We start from the raw sequence: 19,688 nt of genomic DNA, 5'->3' as shown, positions 1-19,688 counted from the left end.
TTTTGTGGTTTGGATACATTTCTGCATGTGGCCCTCTGATTCAGGTACACTGATTAAGCAGTAACCTGTGATCAACAGGGGCATAACAAACCATCATCTTTGGATGATGAAAATCACCCCAAAAATGCTGCCTGGCAGTGCAGCTTATCAGGACTGACACTGAAACTGAGTCTGATTCTCTCTCAAAATGCAATGCAGGATCACAGTGTACAAAATACTCCACTGATTGAATGATTCTGTTGTATATTTTAGACTTGAAAACTATTTAGCTTTACCACCAGCTCTCCATATGTGGCTTTGGCAGGTACTGAGCTGAATATTTAAAGGTTTCCTTTGTATGACATAGTATTTCTTTGACAAACTGCTACAGAAACATTCAAAAGTGTTTTATTGAGCTGAGAAACCTGTATTTCTTATAATAAGCCATGTCATCGTTTGCAGCACTTATTAGTAACATATAAGTTACCAACCCCCTTTGCCAAAAACTTTAACATTTAAGACTACCATATTTTAAAATCAGTAATTCAGGTTAGTGGTGCCATGTTATTGTAAAGCATTGATCTTCACAAATTCAGGCACTTACCAGAGAACTGTTTACAGTGTTATCTGTTGTACAAGCAGCAAAATAACCTTCAGCATCTGCAAACTAATTACAGAACTTTAAATGTAATAAAAACTATCAAGGTAGAGTTATTAACAACTGAATTGTTTTCAGAATAAGTTTTTTAATTACTTTTTCCATATTTCTGTCACAATTCCCTCTCTCCCCTCAACCCTCCTCCCCATTACCAAGAGGGTTTACAAGTTCAGTAAATAATTTTGGTATTTTCTTGTATCTCTTGGAGAACCCCACTGAATTCAACTACTCAGGTATGAATGCAGGACGAGGTTGTTAAGAAAGCCAAAACCTGTTTAGTCTTAGCAAGACATGCTTCACATGTGCAGGAATTAACAACAAGCTGCTTCTTTCTTCATTTTACTGAGGCAGAGTTCCTTTGCTTAAAAATGTGGGACTCTGCCTCAGTTTTAACAACACGATGAGGTCAAGTACCACTTTCTCCCTTTCTTTCTGCACCACACCAACCCCTGTTCCCCGACCTGCACGTTGCTGTTCTACCATTATCTATTAAACAAAGGTAGCAATCTATTAAACAAAATCTCTAATATGGAAGAGGACTTAAATGTAAGGTGTGAGTGTTTACCCAAGCAATCACTATTGAAACAAAACCCTATAAATGTATTTTTGTTCCAGATTAATAAACACAAGGCATTTTAAAGACACTTATAATGATTATACAGTTGAATATTTAACTACACTCCCTGGGAGGGAGGGAGTCTTCTAACTTCACACTACAGTCCTGTCTGCACTGTTCTTTTGAAATAGACTAACATCAAAGTAATGGCTATTTCCTACAAATTATTTTAATATTATTTTTTGATAGGATTAGAAAGGAAAAATAGTGAGATTCCAGTAGCAGTGTCATGAGTGCCACACACGTGACAGACTGAGCACTCTTATTCCTAGCTGTCCAGTTCATGAGATCATACTATCTCTCTTAGAGAGAGCAGTGCACAAGATTCAGCTGGTCAATGTAACCACTACAACTCACATTAGGCAGCATCTTATTCTTATTATTCTACTTATGTGCTCAGATTAATAAATTTGGTCAGTATAATTGTTCTGCACATCACCCTAATTTGACATTACTGCCAATAAAGAAACTGTAAGCTCTGTTTATGTCCTGATTATCTTATGAAGATCCAGAACAACATCAAGTCTAACACGTGCCATACTATGCACAGACACTTGGCATTGATCTAGCAAAGATTATGTCAAGATATCAGCCATCTGTAAATGTTCTTTGAGTTTAACTCAAAATCTGAAACAAAAACCCCAAAATGTTTATTTTTCTGGGGTTATTTTTGTTCTTTATGGTCTGTTTTTTTTTAAATAAAAATAATTTGGCTAAAAGTCATGTAATGCTTAAATTTAATTATGATAGTGTCGCTATCAGTGCAGTTTAATATATCCAGAAGATCTGAAGTCTGTTCCTTTCATATAAGCTCATTTCTATAACAACATGTTGATTAACAGCATGTTCTTGGATCACATTTTCTGTTCTTTTAATGCAAGATTAATATCAGGCCAAATGCCTCACTGCTTCCTGAGTCCTGTTGTTCAGCATTCTGAAACACTGGCACAGAACAAGTGCCCTTCCCAGCATCTCTTAATTTCCTTGCAAAAAAAAAAAAAAAAAAAAAAATTCTGTCATATAACAATAATTTTAGACTCTAGCACAAACTATGCCTAGCTCTAGAATGGGCAAAGGAAGGTCACTCATGCATAAAGGCTATAAAAAACCAGTATTAACAACAACAAAAGCATAATTCTATCACTCTTACTAAATATAACTTCAAAACCCTCAAAACCTCTTAGCAAACAGTTCATAGTTGTGCCAGAGACAAAAAGAGTCAGTACTAAAAATCAACTACAGAGTCCAAATTCTGATTCCATTGCTTACAGTTGTAGGGGAAATAAAAGAGAAGCAACAGCCAGCAGTGGTGAGGCTCATTAGCTCTTCTTAAAAGGAATTATATTCTGCAACTGTCCACAATTAAATACCAGGTTAGACAGGTCAATGGTCTGGCCCAGTAAAGCATTTCTTATGACTCCTGGCTCATCTCATATTGCTTTTTCCTTTCCTTTCATTCTTTCACAAGACAACAACAAGACTGCCATGTCCGCCTGTGCTAGGATTCAGTTTATAATTACTTTTCTGAAAGTACTATTTCATAAATATGTAAACTTTGTTCCTCTCTAGTCCCTATTTTAAGCTTTTTTTCATACAAACTTAAACAAATACCACAACATTTACAGAGTTATGATACTTACAAAGGCTGCATGCCTTCCACGAAACCCACGAGTACACTGTTGCCTCCATGGTTTCCAAACAATAAATCCCAAGAGGTATAGAACAAACATGGATGTTTTTGCAAACGTACTGAAAAAAGGTTTGTTGTACTTTGTAAAAACATACTGTGGAAAGAAAATAATTGTAGTATCCAAAATTACCAAATAGGTGAGAATTCACAAAAATGAATGAACAGGTGTGAGAATATACTCCAGAACAGTATATTTGTTATATAATATACATATATACATATATACATATTTTGCTTCCCAAAAAGACAGCATTATGACCAAAACAACCACGTGCCCTACTTGTTCTGGGGGTACCCCCTTCCAAGCTATTTCTACTGCCAACAAGAAGGCACTGAGCCATTTTGTAGAACATAATGTCACAGAAAAAAATTATTTATTACTTGTATCTAACCGAATAATATGTTTATATGCCACTGAACTCAAATAGGTCTGAAAATACATTTATATACAAATATTTTCTAAATTAAAGACCCCTTTTGTAAGCAATAATACAGTAATCAAAAATTAGAGAAGAGTACTTTGATTAAGTAACATTTCAGTATCAATAGCAATTCCATTGGCTCATTGGAAAAAATGTTTTATTAATAATACAACATGTTAAGCACAAACATTTGTATATGTTTAATTTCAAGACTGATATAAAACATAACAACTTAAAGACAGTTCAGAAACCTGAATTTGATCAGAATTTATTAAAAACTCAATTTCCATTGCTAAAGTTCTATTTTAAGTCCTAAAACTCAACAGGAAGCAAATACCACAAAGTTTCAATATGGTGAACATATGAACTAGATGCAATTACAAGGCTTAAACTCCATAACCTGAGTCCTTTCATCCTGGACTTCTATATGCCCTGATCTACAATCCACCACCAGCCTGCCACGTTACACCTTGTTTACTACTTTTTGGGAAACATATGGGCATTATTTTAATCATTATGGTAATAAACAAAACAAACTCCCTATTTACAGTACGTAGTTATGAGCTTATGCTGTTCTATTTTAAAGTCATCAGTAACACCTTCTGTCTCAAAAGCAGCAGTCACTGAGTTGATCTTATAACTTTTAGTGGATACAGGCTGGTTCACTAACCCAAAGGGTATCACCTTCCCCTTACTGAAAAGGCTGAACATTACACAACACCACCCACTGAGTGTTTGAGTGACTATGTTTCTGCTGCATCTTTCTCTTCAACAGGCTTCTATATTCCCTTTCAGATGTGTGGAGCAGTACTTACAGAAGTGAGTTCCGAAGAGGCAACCCATATCACATCGACGAGGAGGAGGATGACGATTCCCAGAGCCAGTCGCCGACGCTGAGCGGATGAACTGCTCTGGGAGCTCATTCGGTTCATGATAAAAACCCACACCATTTGTAACCTGGTTAAGGTCAATAAAGAAACAAACACCAGAAGATTACAAACAGTGACACAAAAAACCCCCAATAAACAGCAGGATAAGTGTTTCATATACGTGAACTGGGCCCATATGTAAGTACTCATATGCTTGTGCTCGCTAAAAAGCAGATCTTTGACAGATATGGCATGAAATGTTCATTGGGGCAATCAGAAAGTAAATCTTGACTTTTAGAGAATTTATCAACTGCTCTAGCACTGAAAGTAAGCACAAGTAGGTAACACATAAAATGCCTTCTTGGAATTTCTAGGTTACAAGTTCTGCTAAATTTGAAACTACTATGTTTTGGTAAATTCAGGTACCTGACAGTAGAAATAAGTTTGATGTCTTGGGTCAAATATAATTCTGCTAAAGGTAGTCAGAAACATGTTTAAACTTAAGTATTCAACAAACATTTCCAAAGTCATAGCAGGACATTTGGGTAAATTATGATCCCTCAAACCATGAAGAGTTTAAAAAAAAAGAAGAAACATTGATTGTAAACTTTAAAAAGTCACCTTTACAGAGCAGTTCTTGATTTTCCCAGTAAATAGAGGTGATCTACTTTGCTAACACAGTTTGATGAATTTAAATTAAACTTTGTTTTTTCCATTTTTACAAATACTTACTATCTCTTCATTATTTAAAAATTATTTATGAAAAAGACAGTGTCACAATGTCTTCAGTAAGGAAGCTCCATTTCTTTTTTCCAGAGCAGCCTGTTCCTCAGATTAATGATTCAAATGCCCAGATATGCATAAGTATATTGGAGATAATGGCTTTGTTTCTTGGTTTGACTCATGCCTCTCCTTTACAATACAGTTTCTGCCATGTTCAAATCTTGATGCTTTTTCCTCCATTTCTCAAAGGGCTTCTTTCCAAAGAAAAATGAACAGGCAGAGTTCCTGAAGTGTAATTATACCACTAGATCTATGCTGATATATTCCATGTGTGGGCATCAGTTCTGGATAATTACTCTGCTTTCCTGACAGAATGGCGGGATTGACAAAAGAAAGCAGAAGTCTGTAAGTAGGGAGGGGCAAAGTTATGAAAGGCTCAGTAAGGAATTACAGTTTTTACTGGATAAGGAATAAAGGAGAAACATTTGTTCCCAAAAGAGAGAATAAATCGGTGTATTAAACTCGAGCAAACTAACAGAAAGGTTTTCATGCTTGAAAGCTTATAAAGATTTTTTCAGGTTTTATGAATTGGTCTAATAGATGCTACATATTATACTCTACAAACTTTGCCTTCATTTTATTATGACTAACAGCCTATGAACCATTAAGTTATATTATATACAGCCTAAAAATTGCTCATGTGGTTGCATAATAGGAAGCTAAAATGGAAGGTGGGCATGAAAGGGTTCAAATGAGCTGGAAGGAAGAAATGTCATACCATGTCAGGCTACAGCACAATTCATGAACAGTATTAAGGTGTACTAGAAACGGAACCCACTCCTGTCTCCCACCAGTTACGTGCTGCAGGAAGGAGGGGGAGATACAGCTGGAGACAGGAAGGAGCAGCAGTAGCCTGATAAACTGGATGTCTCTACATCAGATGCTCACATCTACAGCTTTTCTGTTCTCACCACAAACGGCTTCAAAGGGTATAGCACATAAACACTGTGAACAGAGATCATGCAAAGATATTGTGCACAGTCTGTAGTTGCTCAGTATTGTACTCAGCTTGTCTACATCAGGCTTGTACAAATCCCTTGCTCTAAGGTCCCTCAGCAGGAAGGAAGTAAAGAATGATAGAATATCCACTACTTCTTAGGGAAGTTACATATAAAGTTATTCACAGTCTAACTACACAGTACCATTTCCTTTGTACTCATGATAAGTAGATTCTAAAATTCTAAATAAAGAGCCCATAATTATGTCTTGAAGTTGAAATTTTTTGTACGTTACAGTAAGAGCAGCTATTACTTTCCATCTGACTACAAAGTGTCTGTTTAACATTTCTGTGTGCCTAATATAGCCCTTTGCTTGATTCTTCCATAACAAGGCAAAAAGCTTATGGAGAAAGGGTGAGTACAAAGTCCTCATTGTGCAGCACGATGCACCTTCAAGCTATAGGCAATACTTAAAATACCCATAATGCTCAGCAGAAAAACAGAACCCTATGGAAACTGATATACTAAGTTTTAGGACAGGATTAAAACCCTGTAAAACATCACACAAAATGCAAAGACAGATAGAAACTACTATTTTGAGAAGTTTTAGACAGATACATTGTCCTACTAATTAACAAAGTACCAGTACTGATGAACTTGCAATGACATACATCTCCACACATTTCTTTATGTTTGGCTTCTGTACGTTGAGGGTAATATGGTCTTACAAAAATGAACACAAAAGAATAAGATTTACTTTTCTCATACGTACCTTTCACAATAACAGTAAAAGAGAAAGAAAAAATGCTGACTAAAAAGCTTCACACATCATGTCAAAGTGAAGATAGTCTCCTAAAATGAAAAAAAAAAAAGCAAAGTTTAAAACATTTTCAGCAAATAGCATGGAGATCTTCTAAAGTGTTTTTTTTATTCATTTATTTACCATTTCCACAGTCTTAGATTTGGTGCCGTCATCTTGTGGAACCATTTTTAAGCCAGTTACATGAAGATCTTCTGAAAAAAAACCAATTAAAAATATACTTAACATTTCTTGTCATGACACTCTACTTTGGTTTTAAAATGTTGCAGTATTTTAGATCATGTAAGTAGAGTCACTGCTTTAATTTATGATACAAAAAAAATACAAAAAATGGTCTCATTATGTAGTCTACAATGTATGTTCACATAGATGATTGCACTAAAGCCACCAGGCTCAGCAGCCTGTCAAACTCTGCTGTTCCAAACATGCAACAAGCAACCTCTGAGGGCAGAATGTATAACTGCATCATTGACACTTCATGTGTAATCTTATTTTATTAGCATTAAATATTTCTTTGTGCAGATTATCACTTTTCCACATTAAAAGTTCCACCCAAAAAAAAGAAAAATCACATGAAACTCACAAATTATGAAATCACTTCTATTGCATTGACAGTTAGGGAAGAGAACATTATAAGCCAGAGAACTGCCAAATAATTGCAAAACAGAAGTATTGCATCTGTTCTATGAGGAAAATACAGCCCCTCCTGCCCCAAAAGAAAAATAAAAAAATCAAAGAGTACATAACAAGAATGACAAGAGACCGAGAACAGCAGCTCAGTCACAAACCATGGTGTGAGCAAGTCAACTTCAAATTCTTCCTTGTATTTACTCAAGATTATTTCATATACAATTTGAAAGACAACATACCAAGATAAGGCTTGCACACAGAAGAAATGGGTTTAGTTTTTCCAGTTATACCGGCTGCTCCAATAATACCAGTTCTAGGATACAACCTCCTCCCCCCTTTGACATGTACTGTCATCAGGTGACTCTTGTTTCACATTTGATTACTTTTGAGATAAGATAAACAGAGACACTGCTTTCACTCCAACCAGAAAAAATCTGAAAGTAAACTTATTTTACACCTATAGGAAATGTACATTAAATCAATGTTAATCTAACACAGCCCTGACCTCCACTAAAAAGGGTGTCACGAGATGAGAAAAAAGGCAAGAATCTCCAGGAGAGGTGGAGAGCTGAGCCTTATGCAACACAACTATTACATTCACTACAGCCCTGTCATTTTTACTCAAAGAAAGTTTCCTGTAGGATCTTTAAAATATAGTGAAGCAAAAGATCCAGAAAACAAGAAGCCAAGTTTTCCATGCCAGTATTGAGTACTGCAACAAGAGATCGCTGTTCCTAGCTAAGTAAAAAGTTATACAACACCAAAGTTTGAACAGAAGGGACGTTAATTGTATTACCAAAACAAGAGAATTTAGCTTAACATAAAGAGACATTTTAGGAATCTGGCACTACACAATGTAACAGTTATACTGTCAAACTGTCATGGCATAGCTGGATCCTGGTATCTAAGGATAAAAGGAACACCTGAAATTCAAGCTTCCTATCCAGCACTTGCCCAAAATTCATGAAACAACGTTTCTTACACAGAACTAGTAACACAAAATATTAACCTATTGCATACTTCAGAGTCTTTACCAGCTACCAGAGTATCCAAGCACACAGTTCTCAGTTCGTTCTCATGTCACCTCAGCAAGGCTGCGACCCTGCTGGACATGAACAACTCGGACCGCACTGAGTTAGAAACACACAAGTTTCAGGTCTGCAGAGTGAAAGCTGACAATGGAACTGACACTGACCTCCTTCTCCTGCTCGTCCAGGAACATCAGAAGAAAAAACCCCATGTCAAGCTGCCAAGGTGTTACCACGTACCAGGCAATCTCGAGCCACCAGTAGCTATATATTTAACATCAGCTGAGGATTACATATGACATCCCTTTCACATGCTGCAGATCTAATCTTGTCTAGGGCAAGGACTAAACATATCTGCTTTGTCACAGGATATACAGCCACGTATCCCTGATAAGGACCAGCAGGGCAGCTTTCAACGGGACACTGGCAGCTGAAAGCTGAGCCCTCCAGGCACAGAAGAAATCGGCAGAATCACCATACTCAGAGTTAAGGGAGGGTCTCCTCCTTCCTTCCTGTCACTGGTATCTTTGGGGGAAAGTAGCGGGAAGAGAGGGAAGGAAATGAGTAAGTCTCCTTAATGCACTTAGAGATAAGTGGATGCCTGAGGAGAAAGAAATGTGGATCGAGCCCTTGGGATCTTGGAAGAGGAAAGATAAGTATCCTGCACTTGCAGCTAAAATACTAGAGACCACTGGAGCAAAGAGAGCTGCAGCCCAAGCAGAGGGTGCACAGACCCCCTCCCCCCCCACACCCCAGGAGAGGCAGGACAGCGGTGCCAGCTCAGAATCAATGAATCCATCAGGTTGGAAAACACCCCTGAGATCATCAAATCCAACCTATGATCAAACACCACCGTGTCAAACAGAATATGGCACTGAGCGCCACATCCAATCTTTCCTCAAACACTTCCAGGGACAGTGACTCCACCACCTCCCTGGGCAGCCCATTCCAGTGTTTAATCATCTTTTCTGTAAAGAATTTCTTCCAAATGTCCAACTTAAACCTCCCATGGCGCAACTTAAGACTGTGTCTTCTCGTCCTGTCACTGGCTGCCCGGGAGAAGAGCCCGACCCCAGTCGGCTAAAACCTCCCGTCAGGAAATTGTAGGGAGCAATAAGGTCGCCTCTGAGCCTCCTCTTATCCAGGCTGATCCTCCGCTCAGCTCCCTCAGCTGCTCCTCAGAGGACTTGTGCTCCAGACCCTTCACCAGCTCCGTTGCCCTTCTCTGGACTCTCTCCAGCTCCTCAGTGCCTTTCCTGCAGTGAGAGGTGACGGGGCTGGGCACAGCACTCGAGGTGCGGCCTCTCCAGTGCCGAGTTCAGGGCGGAATCACTTCCCTGCTCCTGCCACACTATTCCTGCCACACGCTGGCTCTGGGCAGAGCGGGACCCCTCCGTACGCACCCCCTCTATCCCGGGCAGGGGCTGCCCGAGGAGGAGAGCGCAGAGCGCCTTCCCCGCGCCGCTGTCACAGGCGGACGGGGCCGAGGGGCGGCGGCACCGAGTCACACATACACACACACACACACACACACACACACACACACACACACACACACCCGGCCCAGGCGGGGGGCAGAGCTCCCTCCCGGCCTCGCTGCCCGCACCCCCGCGGTTTCTCCCTCCCCTCGGCCGGTCCCCCCCGACGGTACCTGAGGCCGCGCCGGGCCCGGCACCCCCCGCGCTCCGTCCGGCGGCGGCACCGCCCGCCCGCGCCGGACACCCCCAATCCATCGCCGAGACCGCGAGCGACCGCCCCTCCCCGCCCTCGGGACGGCCCCATCGAGCCGCTCGGCTGGCAGCTCGCCGCCCCTGCCCTGGCTGCGGAAGGAGATGGACGGGGGGGGGGCCGTGGTGGGAGCGGCGGGGATGGAGCCGGTTGTGTTCCCGTGCCCGGCCGCCTTCCCATCCCCGGCCGCCTTCCCATCCCCGGCCGCACTCCCCTTCCCGGTCGCATCCCCATCCCCGTCTTCATCCCTATCCCCATTCCCATCGCCGTTCCCATCCCCATCTCTGTCTCCGTCCCTATCTCCTTCGTCGTCCTCATCCCCTTCCCCATCTGTATCCCCGTCCCCAAACCCTTCGTCATCCGCATCCCAGTCCCATCCCCGTCCTCATCCCCATGCCCATGCCCGTTCCCACCCTCATCCCCATGACCAACCCCAACTCCATCCCTATCCCCGTTCCCATCCTGTCTGTCCTTTGGTGCTGTGCCAAAGGCTGAGGTCCCGGTGCCCGCACCGCGGTGTCCCCGGGCGTGGCCGGGGGCGGGCGGGAGCAGCTTCTCTCCATGTCCCGCTTGGAAACCCCGCTCCGCTGCCGGGAATGCCGCGCTGGGCTCCGGCTCCTCTCCCGGAGTCCTCTCCGGCCCAACGGGAACTGGAGGACAGCGGGAAGAGCCACAGCGGGTGGTAAACCCGGATTTATGCTGGTCCCACCAGGCGTGGGACATCCCCTACGGCTCCCGGGCAGCTCTTCCTCTGCTCCTGGGAGCAGAACTAGCTGTTCCGTCGAGCTGGACCCATGGGAATGGGTAGAACAGCTCTGATAGAGGAGAACTCCCTCTCTATAGACGGGCAGTTATCTAGGATTTATACGGGCTTTTCCAAAGCACTGAGATAAGCAGGTCAAAAAAAAAAGGAAAAGAAACTAAAATATGAAGGAATAGAGAAGGCAGAGGAAGAGAGCACAGACTGAAGAACTAGAGATGGAGAAGTGGGATGGAGCTTGAAACTAGTCTGTCAAAAAAAAAAAGGGAAGAAAGAAAAACCAACGTGCAAGGCCCTTGAGAAATGTCCTGAAATGCAGTGTGATGGTAGAACCTTTATTTCATAGTTACCATAATCTTTACACTCTGTGGTACAAAATCTCATGGGACTGGGAAGTAGTGTCAACTAATTAAATTCTCAAAATGTCTGCTTCATAACACGCTTTTAATAGTATAAAAAAGTGAAATTGTGTAGATGTATAAGCTATATTAAAGCAGACTTCCTTTAAATTTGAGATGTGTAAGGTAGTGACTAACAAGCTGTGAAAGGAAATTCTAGACAAAATGCAGCAAAAATAGTGAATAAAAAGAACTATCATAGGCTTAGTTTAAATCGCAAAATCAGGTTCCGGTCTTGTTTCTGTTGTTTTTGTAGTCCATGTTACCTCCTCATAGTCAGTGTTGATTCGTATTTAGCAATTGAGCTCATAATATCAACCTAAAGATAACCGGTGGTGTATGTCATGTGTTCCAGATTATTCGGTATTCACCTGCTAACAGAAATAAAGCTTTTTTTAAAATGTAACTACTACATATTTTGGGAATTTTACAGTAAAAACTGCTAGGAAATAATAGTAAGCAATGTATACATATGAGTAGAAAGGTAAATGATGTTAAATTGTAATTAGGTGATACATATGGTATAGCTGTGAAGTTATTAAGTGCTATTCATACTTACAAAGTGTTGAAGTCAAACATGATATTTCACCCTTCCTACAAGTTAGTGATTGAAAAAATCCATTATCTCTCATATAAAAATGTTATGTCATCATCATCTGTCTGGGTATTACTGTTGGGTTTGAATTGTTTCCTATATATAAACAAAAGTTACTTCTTAAGAAGAAAAGAAAAAACTTTTAAGCACTTTTCGTCCAAACTGCTTTGGGCTTTTTATGTGAACCTTAATTTCTTAATATAGCTGTACTTTAATTGGCATATAATATCCCTAAGAGACTTCTGACAAGCTTGATGCCTCATAAAACTGGTTGTTAAAAGTAGTAAGATACAATCCCTACCCTGAAGCATTTATACCATAAATGACACAAGGAAATATAGTGAATTACACTTTTGGTTCAAACTGTCCTTTTTTGATGTACTCTCGAGTGTATACATTATAAATGATAGTGTATTGATTTGTTGTGCTTTTGTCCTCACTAACTTCTACCTTTAAGCCAATATTGCCAAAATGTGCAGTATGGTGCTTTTATATGAAATTTTTTCTTTACAGCTTCAGAAAGAGATTTTAGGAAAAATGAATTTATTAGACAAAGCTGCAGGAAAATAGCACTGTTCTTGAAATAGTGCATTCTGTGGGATTTGGAGGAGCTGAAAATTACATAAAATGCAAAAAATGTGTGTACATCTGAGAGCATCTAATTTTGTTGGGTCTCACAGATCTTTGCTTTAAGTATTTATAGTGAGACTCAGTAAACTTACATGGCTTATCCAAGGTCAGCCAGTTATTAAGTGGCGAAACCTGAGAAGACAACCAAAGAGTTATGACTACAGTACTCTGACAGAAAAACTACACGTAAGACTTCTTTATGGCTCATAGTGCTTTTACTAAATAATATATTGAAGAATATTATGCATAATTTATATTAAGATAGGGTGAATGTTTTATATTAGAAAAAAAAGAAAAACGCTGTGTTTGTTCTTGTGAACAGGGAGATAAATAAGGCAACAGGGACAGTTGAGATTCTCTGTCTTACTTGTTAATGTGTTTATAGAAAAGCTCTGGAAAAGGGGAATTCATCTTTGAGAACAAGCATAATAAAGCTTGGCTTGGTTTGCTGCCCCTGGAAAGTGTTGTCCCACAGTGAGTGGCAGTAGCTGGTGCTAGGGGTAGCAAAATAACTGATATGCAGATTTTCTGTCTTTTCTTCCTTTGGCAGTGGAAAGCACATGAAATCCCAACTGAATTAAAACAAACTTTCTGGGTGTAACTCCATGTGTCCTCTCCTGTATGTGAGTTTTCTTCTTTAGGAGGCTACACAGTTTGCATCTCAGCATTGCAACACAGTTAAATCTACCTTGTCAGTGTTTTGATTTTAAACATTTAGACCGGGGCAGGCAAACAGGAGAGAACTGCAGTCCTTAAAGTGGAGTGCCAAGATTCTCTTCATCACAGGATGAGACGCTTGTGCTGTGGTTCCTGAAGCATTTGAAGAAAAACAGGTCAACATTGTCAGAAGCCCAGAAATTTGTACTTATTGCACTTAGAAATATTACAGGACTTCTGTATTTTTAGCTCTTGATTAAGTAATTTTCTTCCTATTGTAAAAGTTCACATGATGATCTTGTGTCTTCTCTGAAAGAAACTATTATAAGAATGATTTCCTTTTTTTTTTTTTTTTTACCGTTCCTTTTTTAGGAATTAGATTTCGGTAAATACACGTCATAAAACTATATGTATCTTGCAAATATACGCATACTGCATATTTATTTTTCTTGCTGTGCATATTTTAGTTAGATAAATAGCACTTCTTATAGGCAAAGCAAAATTACATCTACCTCCCAGGAGCACTGTAATATTTTCATGAGATAAAACATCTGCTAGTTTTTACAGACCTGATAAATTGCACTTATCAAGAGTATTTGAATTTAGTTTCTGCTCATATATGTTCTACTTAAAAGAACATAACAGCTGATTTGGATAAAATAGATGTGATCCCCAGAAGCAAATTTAATACTCTGTAGGTCTCATAATAGGTCTCTACAATTGAATTGAATCTACTTACTTTAGAGAAATGCTTCCTTCAAAAGGATTTGGAACAGATCTTTGATGAACAAGATATTCAAGGCAAAGCAGCAGAAGAAACTGTAATAAAATTTAAACTGACAAAGTCAGTTTTGATCAACTTCTGTTCTCCTTAGAGAAAGGATGTAGTCTGTGTGTTGAGGACTAGACTTGGTGTAAGATGTATGACAGCAGAGTTTTCCCCTATTCTGTTGGGTTAGATCAAAAGTCCATTTAGCTCAGAATCATCGTGTCTCCACATGACTCATAATGGATGCCTGAGAAAAATGGTGTTAGAAACAGGGGAATAGTTATTTCCATGGCACACCCTTCTAGTTTTTAGAAATAAATGGTTAACAGCATCCTTATCTGGAAGTCTGTAATTCAGCCACTGTATTTAATAGCTCTTGATGGACCTATGGTTTTGGCCAATCCCTTCTGTGAACCCAGTTACACCATAAGACATGAGCTCTTAAGGATTTATTTAGGTAGAGTCTCGTGATGTAAAAGGAAGGTGTTTTGTTTCGTTGGGTTTAGGCCACTGGTTAATAATCTTGTCACATAACTCATAATCCGTGTTCCATTTCACCTTCTTTGCATTATTTGAGTTTTAACATGTCTTATATTTGTCCCCTACTGCCCTTGAGGTGTCCTCACATCCTATGTCCTTCTCTGCATGAAGCCACTTGTGACCAAGGGAACGATTCTATTGCTGCCTTCCCCTCCTCCCAGTCCAATCCTTGAGATGCTGAAATGAAAGTATTCATATGAATATATGAAATATAGTTAGACTGTTACAGTTACAATTTTCATTTTGTTTTCAGTCCTGTTTTTGGTGTATTTCCAAACATTTTGTGTTTTTGACCCTTGCTGAGCCTGTTACATGGCTGTTTTCTTAGCTGTTTTACCTGATGACAAGGCTCTAAGAAACCTCAGAGCTTAAAAATGTTTTATTTTGAATAAAATTTATGGTGATTACTATGAAAACTACCAGTACTTAACAGGAAAAATGTTACACTGCAGATGTAATAGAAGCAAAAACCACAAATATTTTTGTAATGTGCTTTTTATCAACTGTTACTTTTAATACCTGTAGAAAATTAATGGGAATTGAGAGCTTTTTCTGCTTCCTATTGAATATTACTTGCAAATATTAGCTAGTAATAAAATTACATACTAGTAAAACAACTCGTTTGGGGAACTTGTCATCACTTATTTCAGTCTCTTTACTCTGCTGATTTATAATACGAAAGAAAACAGGAAGCTTAATTGGCAATGGGATTTCCCAGACTGAAAATTACTGAATTGCTATCACTCAATTATTTTTAGTAGATGAGTTGTGATCATAATTTGTTAAAAAAAAACCAAAAAAAAAGACAATTTCAAAAACCATTTGGAAGCCTATTCAAGCAAGCCAAAAAGTAAATGGAAAGTAAACCTTTCAGAATTGTTCGGAATGAGAGAATTACCATGACATTGAGAAAAATCACACACAGGAGGGGACTGCATATGGGACTTCATGTGGGTTGACAATTAGGAAGTCATTTGAAGAGCAGAGCTGAAATGCATGAAGAGCATGAATACCTGTGCTGCCTGGAGATATGATCCAAAAAACAAACAGGCCTTAACAAAGTCAAATGTGATTTTTACTCACATCAAGTATCCCCATTAAAGCAACTTTTCTAAAGGTCTAGTCAGGCAGTTTTCCCAGCACAAGGTTAATCAGCTGGAATTGCCTGTAATTTGACCCTGTATGTTCAGAACACAGAACAGTTTTTTGCATTTGTGCTTTTGCGCATTCCTGGGTGAATAATCACAATGATTCACTGGGGCTCATTGCAACATAAGGTGCTATTCAAAGGGAATTGAAGTATTGCCCAATATGGTAATAGTTAACTGATCCCTTGCTGGGCATGCATAATATTCCAGATAAGGCAGGTATTCTCCTAAGGAGGGCCCAAAGCAAAGGAATGAATGTCCCATATTGATTCTTACAGCATTAGCAAGGGAGACTAACTGTGTATATAGAGGTTCTGTATAGAGAGCACTAAAATGGATTAACCTGAAAGCCATTCTGTAGGAAAGTACAGGAGGGAAAGTTTCGTTTTTCACATCTTATAATTTTAATATGTCCCTCTGGCCTTTTCAATGCAGGTGCTCTTAAAATGCATCGAAAATGAAATTTTATCAGATGAGAAATTGCACAGACAGAGCTACTGATTTGGGGTTTTGCCAGTGCATTATTTTTAGATAGAAGGGTTTCAAAATACGTCATCCTAAAAGGTCAAGTTGATTGGCTTGTTAGGATGGCGCAACACTTGAAAAGGTATGTAGTGCTCCAAATAGGGATTTTAATGCCCCTATTCTTACAGTAAATTAGTTCATGCAATCTGCCAAATTGCCCAACTTACATATTCATTAGCATAATTTACCACAGTGTTTGCTTTTAGTAGTGTTTTTCAAAGCAGTAGAATGAGCTAAACACTTGGATACAATGTTTATGTTAGTTTTGATATATTTTTGATACTACCCACGTGAAGACCACATATTAAATGTGGTCTTCTTCAAAGACATCCATGTAATCTTTATAGTGGCTGACACAGCACTGTAGAGCTGCAAATCAGCTTTTACACTTTTTGGTGATCCATTAGAAGTATTATTTCAGGAAAATTTCCTACAGTCTTTCATCAGGACAGCAAGAAACCCCAGCTTTACAGAAATGAGTTAATGGTTTCTTTCTCTATATATTACCAAACAGGTTGAATAAGCCCAGTATGAAGCTACCCAGCACTCAGAAATAGTGCTTTCAAATTGTTTCCATTTTTTATGCATGCAGCATTGTCACTAGAAATAGATAGAGTTATTTATTTATCAAAGAACACAGCATTTTAAAGTGTTCCACTGTTGACTAACTTGACTAGTATTGTTCATTGTTTCTAAATAAATCATGCATCTTAATAAGAAACTTGGACTCCAGATAGCTGTGATAATTGAAAAAGATACTGCATGAGCTGTTCATTGCCTTCCCACAGCTCTGCTGGAGAGAACATTCCTTATTCTGTGAGAGAGAACATTCCCCATCCTGATAGAAAGAAGGCAGCCAAATTATTTAACCCATCAGTGGGGATATTTTTAATTATGTCTCATTTTGTCTAGAGACAATTAGGGTGCTTCTGCAATGGAACTGTTGATGCTGTAATATCCAGCTGACTGGAAAGGCTGGTACCATTTTCAAGCAGCACCCTGCTGCATCCAGAGAAGGAGAGCTGTCTAGGTGTGTTCCAAATCCTCCTCCTAGTTCTTCTCTCCTCCTTGCATTATCTTAAGTAAGAATAACACGGCACAGTGACCACAGTTGTGATATAATAACTTTATATCATCTATTGTCTTCCAAAAGCTAATCTGAGGAGTCAAAGTTTGGATCAACTGAAGAGAATATATTTTTTTCCAAAGTCACAGCTGAGGAGAAACCCAAATACGCATAATACGAGTGTTTCTAAACAATCCTCTTATGAAAAGCCGTTTAGCATGAGAAGTCCAACATTAACAGCCAAACCCTCTCAAAAACTGGTAAACATCTGTTAAAGCCTGAACAAGTGTCTCAGAAGAGAAACTCATTTGTTTACCTGTCACACATTCCATTGCTTGCAGTTTCAAATGGTTGGATAGCTAAAATAAACCATGATGCCATTGAAAGTTCTGTGACTCTTCACGGCACTTCTTTTGTGAAATGACCCACGTGGATTATCTGGATCCTCTCTTCCAAGCATCGAAGATCAGGCACTTTTCTTGCTCTTATACTTGCCACTGTTTTAAGGCTTGGCTTTACCCTCGTGAGCTTCTGTGCTCTGCTGGAAAACTCATTGGTTACAGATAAATGCAACAGCTGCTGAACTGCAAACTAGCAACATGCTGGTTTGATTTAGCACATGAATGACATCTTTAAATAAAAAATAAAAATCACTAAATTAAAAATGGTGGATTTACATAAATTTGCAAGTTTTCATGGGGTTTACTCAAGTTAATGGTTCATGACATGGTGAACATGCACATTGATGCCTAAAGTACAACCACTAAGGCAGGTCAGGTACTTACAGCTGTTACCGATTTAGGTTCTCAGTTCTGTTGAAATGTGTAAGTCATATGAAAATGGTAGCAATAGACATTTGTTCCAGCCAAGAAAGTAAACAGATACAACTGAGAACATATAATAATGTTTCTATTATGTGCAAAAGCATCTTCCAACCATGGTCAAGCTGTGTACTACTATTACTTGGATACCAGGTGTGACTGTGTGGAGCTTGTGCAGTATAGATACAACTCCAGGGCAGAGGTTTGTATCCTGCTTTACTGTTGTAGGAATCCTGTTGCCATTGTTCTGCTAATTCCCTTACAGAAGCTTTTTAAAGGAATAAGATGTATTGGTTATGAGGAAGCACAGAACAGCAGCATAAAGATAACCAATTTTGAATGGAAAAGCAAGCTGTAAATAGGAATCCAGGGTTTCACTCGACTGCGGGGCTTTTGCAGATTTTGTCTCAGCCCAGAATATCAAATTACTATTTAAGCCATCATATTTTCAGTCAAATTCTTTTTCTAGGTTTATCTTTTGACACACATTTTGCTGTTATTCCCATCAATTATAACAGGCTATAGTGGTGTTATCATATAATAGTCCAAGGATATAAACAAGCCCCAGTTTATAAGTTTCTCTCTCTCCTTGAACACCTAGTTTCAGTGTACAAAGAATCATAGTTTGTTTTATTTCCCATCCGTTATGTAGAAAAAAATTATGGTTGGACTAATTATATTTTGAAAGTTAATGGTTTTAGTTGATCTAAGTCAGAACTCTTGGAGAGCAGCCACATCAAATGAGTTCCTGGTAATTTGCCATGACTTCACCATGTGCAGCTCCATGAAATTACATGCCTCCCATATGGCTGTTGCTATAGCTATGCCAAAATCAACCACTAACACTGTAATTTTGCTCGTGGCCCTTCCTGGAAGAAATCTACACACATCTTATATCTGGGTAGATAAAGCGTGGTTTTTTTTTGTTTAGGCCTCTGTAGTATCCTACCAACAATTGGAAAACTTGTTTATATTAAAATACTCATAAGACAATGGATAAGTGATTAAGCCATGTACTTTATAATAAAACCTTACAATAAAGGAATATTGTCTAATGGATAAGCTAGATCTGATTTTTCTTGGCTGTTTCTCTAGCTTTTATTGTCAGCTTTGCCTGGGCTCAAGGGCTGTTCAGTGTGATGTACTGTATATTAGCATGCCTTTTAAATTCAGTTTATACCAGTCTAAATGGCAATATGCTGTCCTGGGCAAGATCAGATTCTAAGCCCTTCTGAGCATTTCCAAAATCCTTTCGCCCCTGCAACTTTTACTTTCTTTTGGTTTCGTTTGTTTGTTTTTTCTTTTCTTTTTCTCTCTTGTTCCTTGCACTTTACTGTGCTTCCCAAGCCTGGATCTATATATATGGATTCACAGCATGCTCAAGGGCAGGCCATTAACTGCATGAAAACGATCCAGAATGAGAAGGATGCTGAAAAGCTTCCCACATAGCTTAGCAAGGGATTTTAAATGCTTTTGTCTAGGTACTCACTTCATCAGGCTAAAGGACTTGTTAAATTTTAATACTTAGTATTGCCAGAGCTAGTAAATCATACCTGCACCTTGGGAAACTTTGTATAAAAACTGAGGAAAATTATCTGCAAACTCCCTCCATCTGAAT

The 19,688-nt window shown here is 39.0% G+C and overlaps 2 protein-coding genes across 7 annotated transcripts in view; one reads left to right on the top strand and one right to left on the bottom strand.

Moving 5' to 3' along the window:
• The window catches only part of SLC35F5 (solute carrier family 35 member F5), a 28,878-nt gene extending 18,216 nt beyond the window's left edge, over positions 1 to 10,662 (bottom strand). Inside the window, exons 1-6 of one of the 6 annotated variants that reach the window (XM_051810289.1) lie at positions 10,594 to 10,662; positions 6,899 to 6,969; positions 6,728 to 6,807; positions 4,181 to 4,322; positions 2,894 to 3,037; positions 584 to 646 (exon numbers count right to left, since the gene is read on the bottom strand). In XM_051810289.1, coding sequence (XP_051666249.1) covers positions 584 to 646; positions 2,894 to 3,037; positions 4,181 to 4,315 — 342 coding nt within the window. In that variant the 5' untranslated portion in view covers positions 4,316 to 4,322; positions 6,728 to 6,807; positions 6,899 to 6,969; positions 10,594 to 10,662. Of the gene's footprint in view, positions 1 to 583; positions 647 to 2,893; positions 3,038 to 4,180; positions 4,323 to 6,727; positions 6,808 to 6,898; positions 6,970 to 7,644; positions 8,519 to 8,600; positions 9,936 to 9,991; positions 10,043 to 10,084; positions 10,164 to 10,593 lie in introns of those variants that run through there. The other 5 variants (XM_051810288.1, XM_051810292.1, XM_051810290.1 and 2 more) reach the window with 5 other exon arrangements.
• Positions 1 to 19,688, top strand: part of ACTR3 (actin related protein 3) — a 192,144-nt gene that overhangs the window by 138,192 nt on the left and 34,264 nt on the right. The window lies entirely within an intron of this gene.

This window comes from Manacus candei, unplaced genomic scaffold, assembly GCF_025592945.1.
Source record: "Manacus candei isolate 608988 ecotype Guabito, Panama unplaced genomic scaffold, ASM2559294v1 h1tg000077l, whole genome shotgun sequence".
Classification (NCBI taxonomy): domain Eukaryota; kingdom Metazoa; phylum Chordata; class Aves; order Passeriformes; family Pipridae; genus Manacus; species Manacus candei.
The sequence above is the reverse complement of the archived record's forward strand: the minus strand, read 5'-3'. Positions and strand labels throughout refer to the sequence as shown.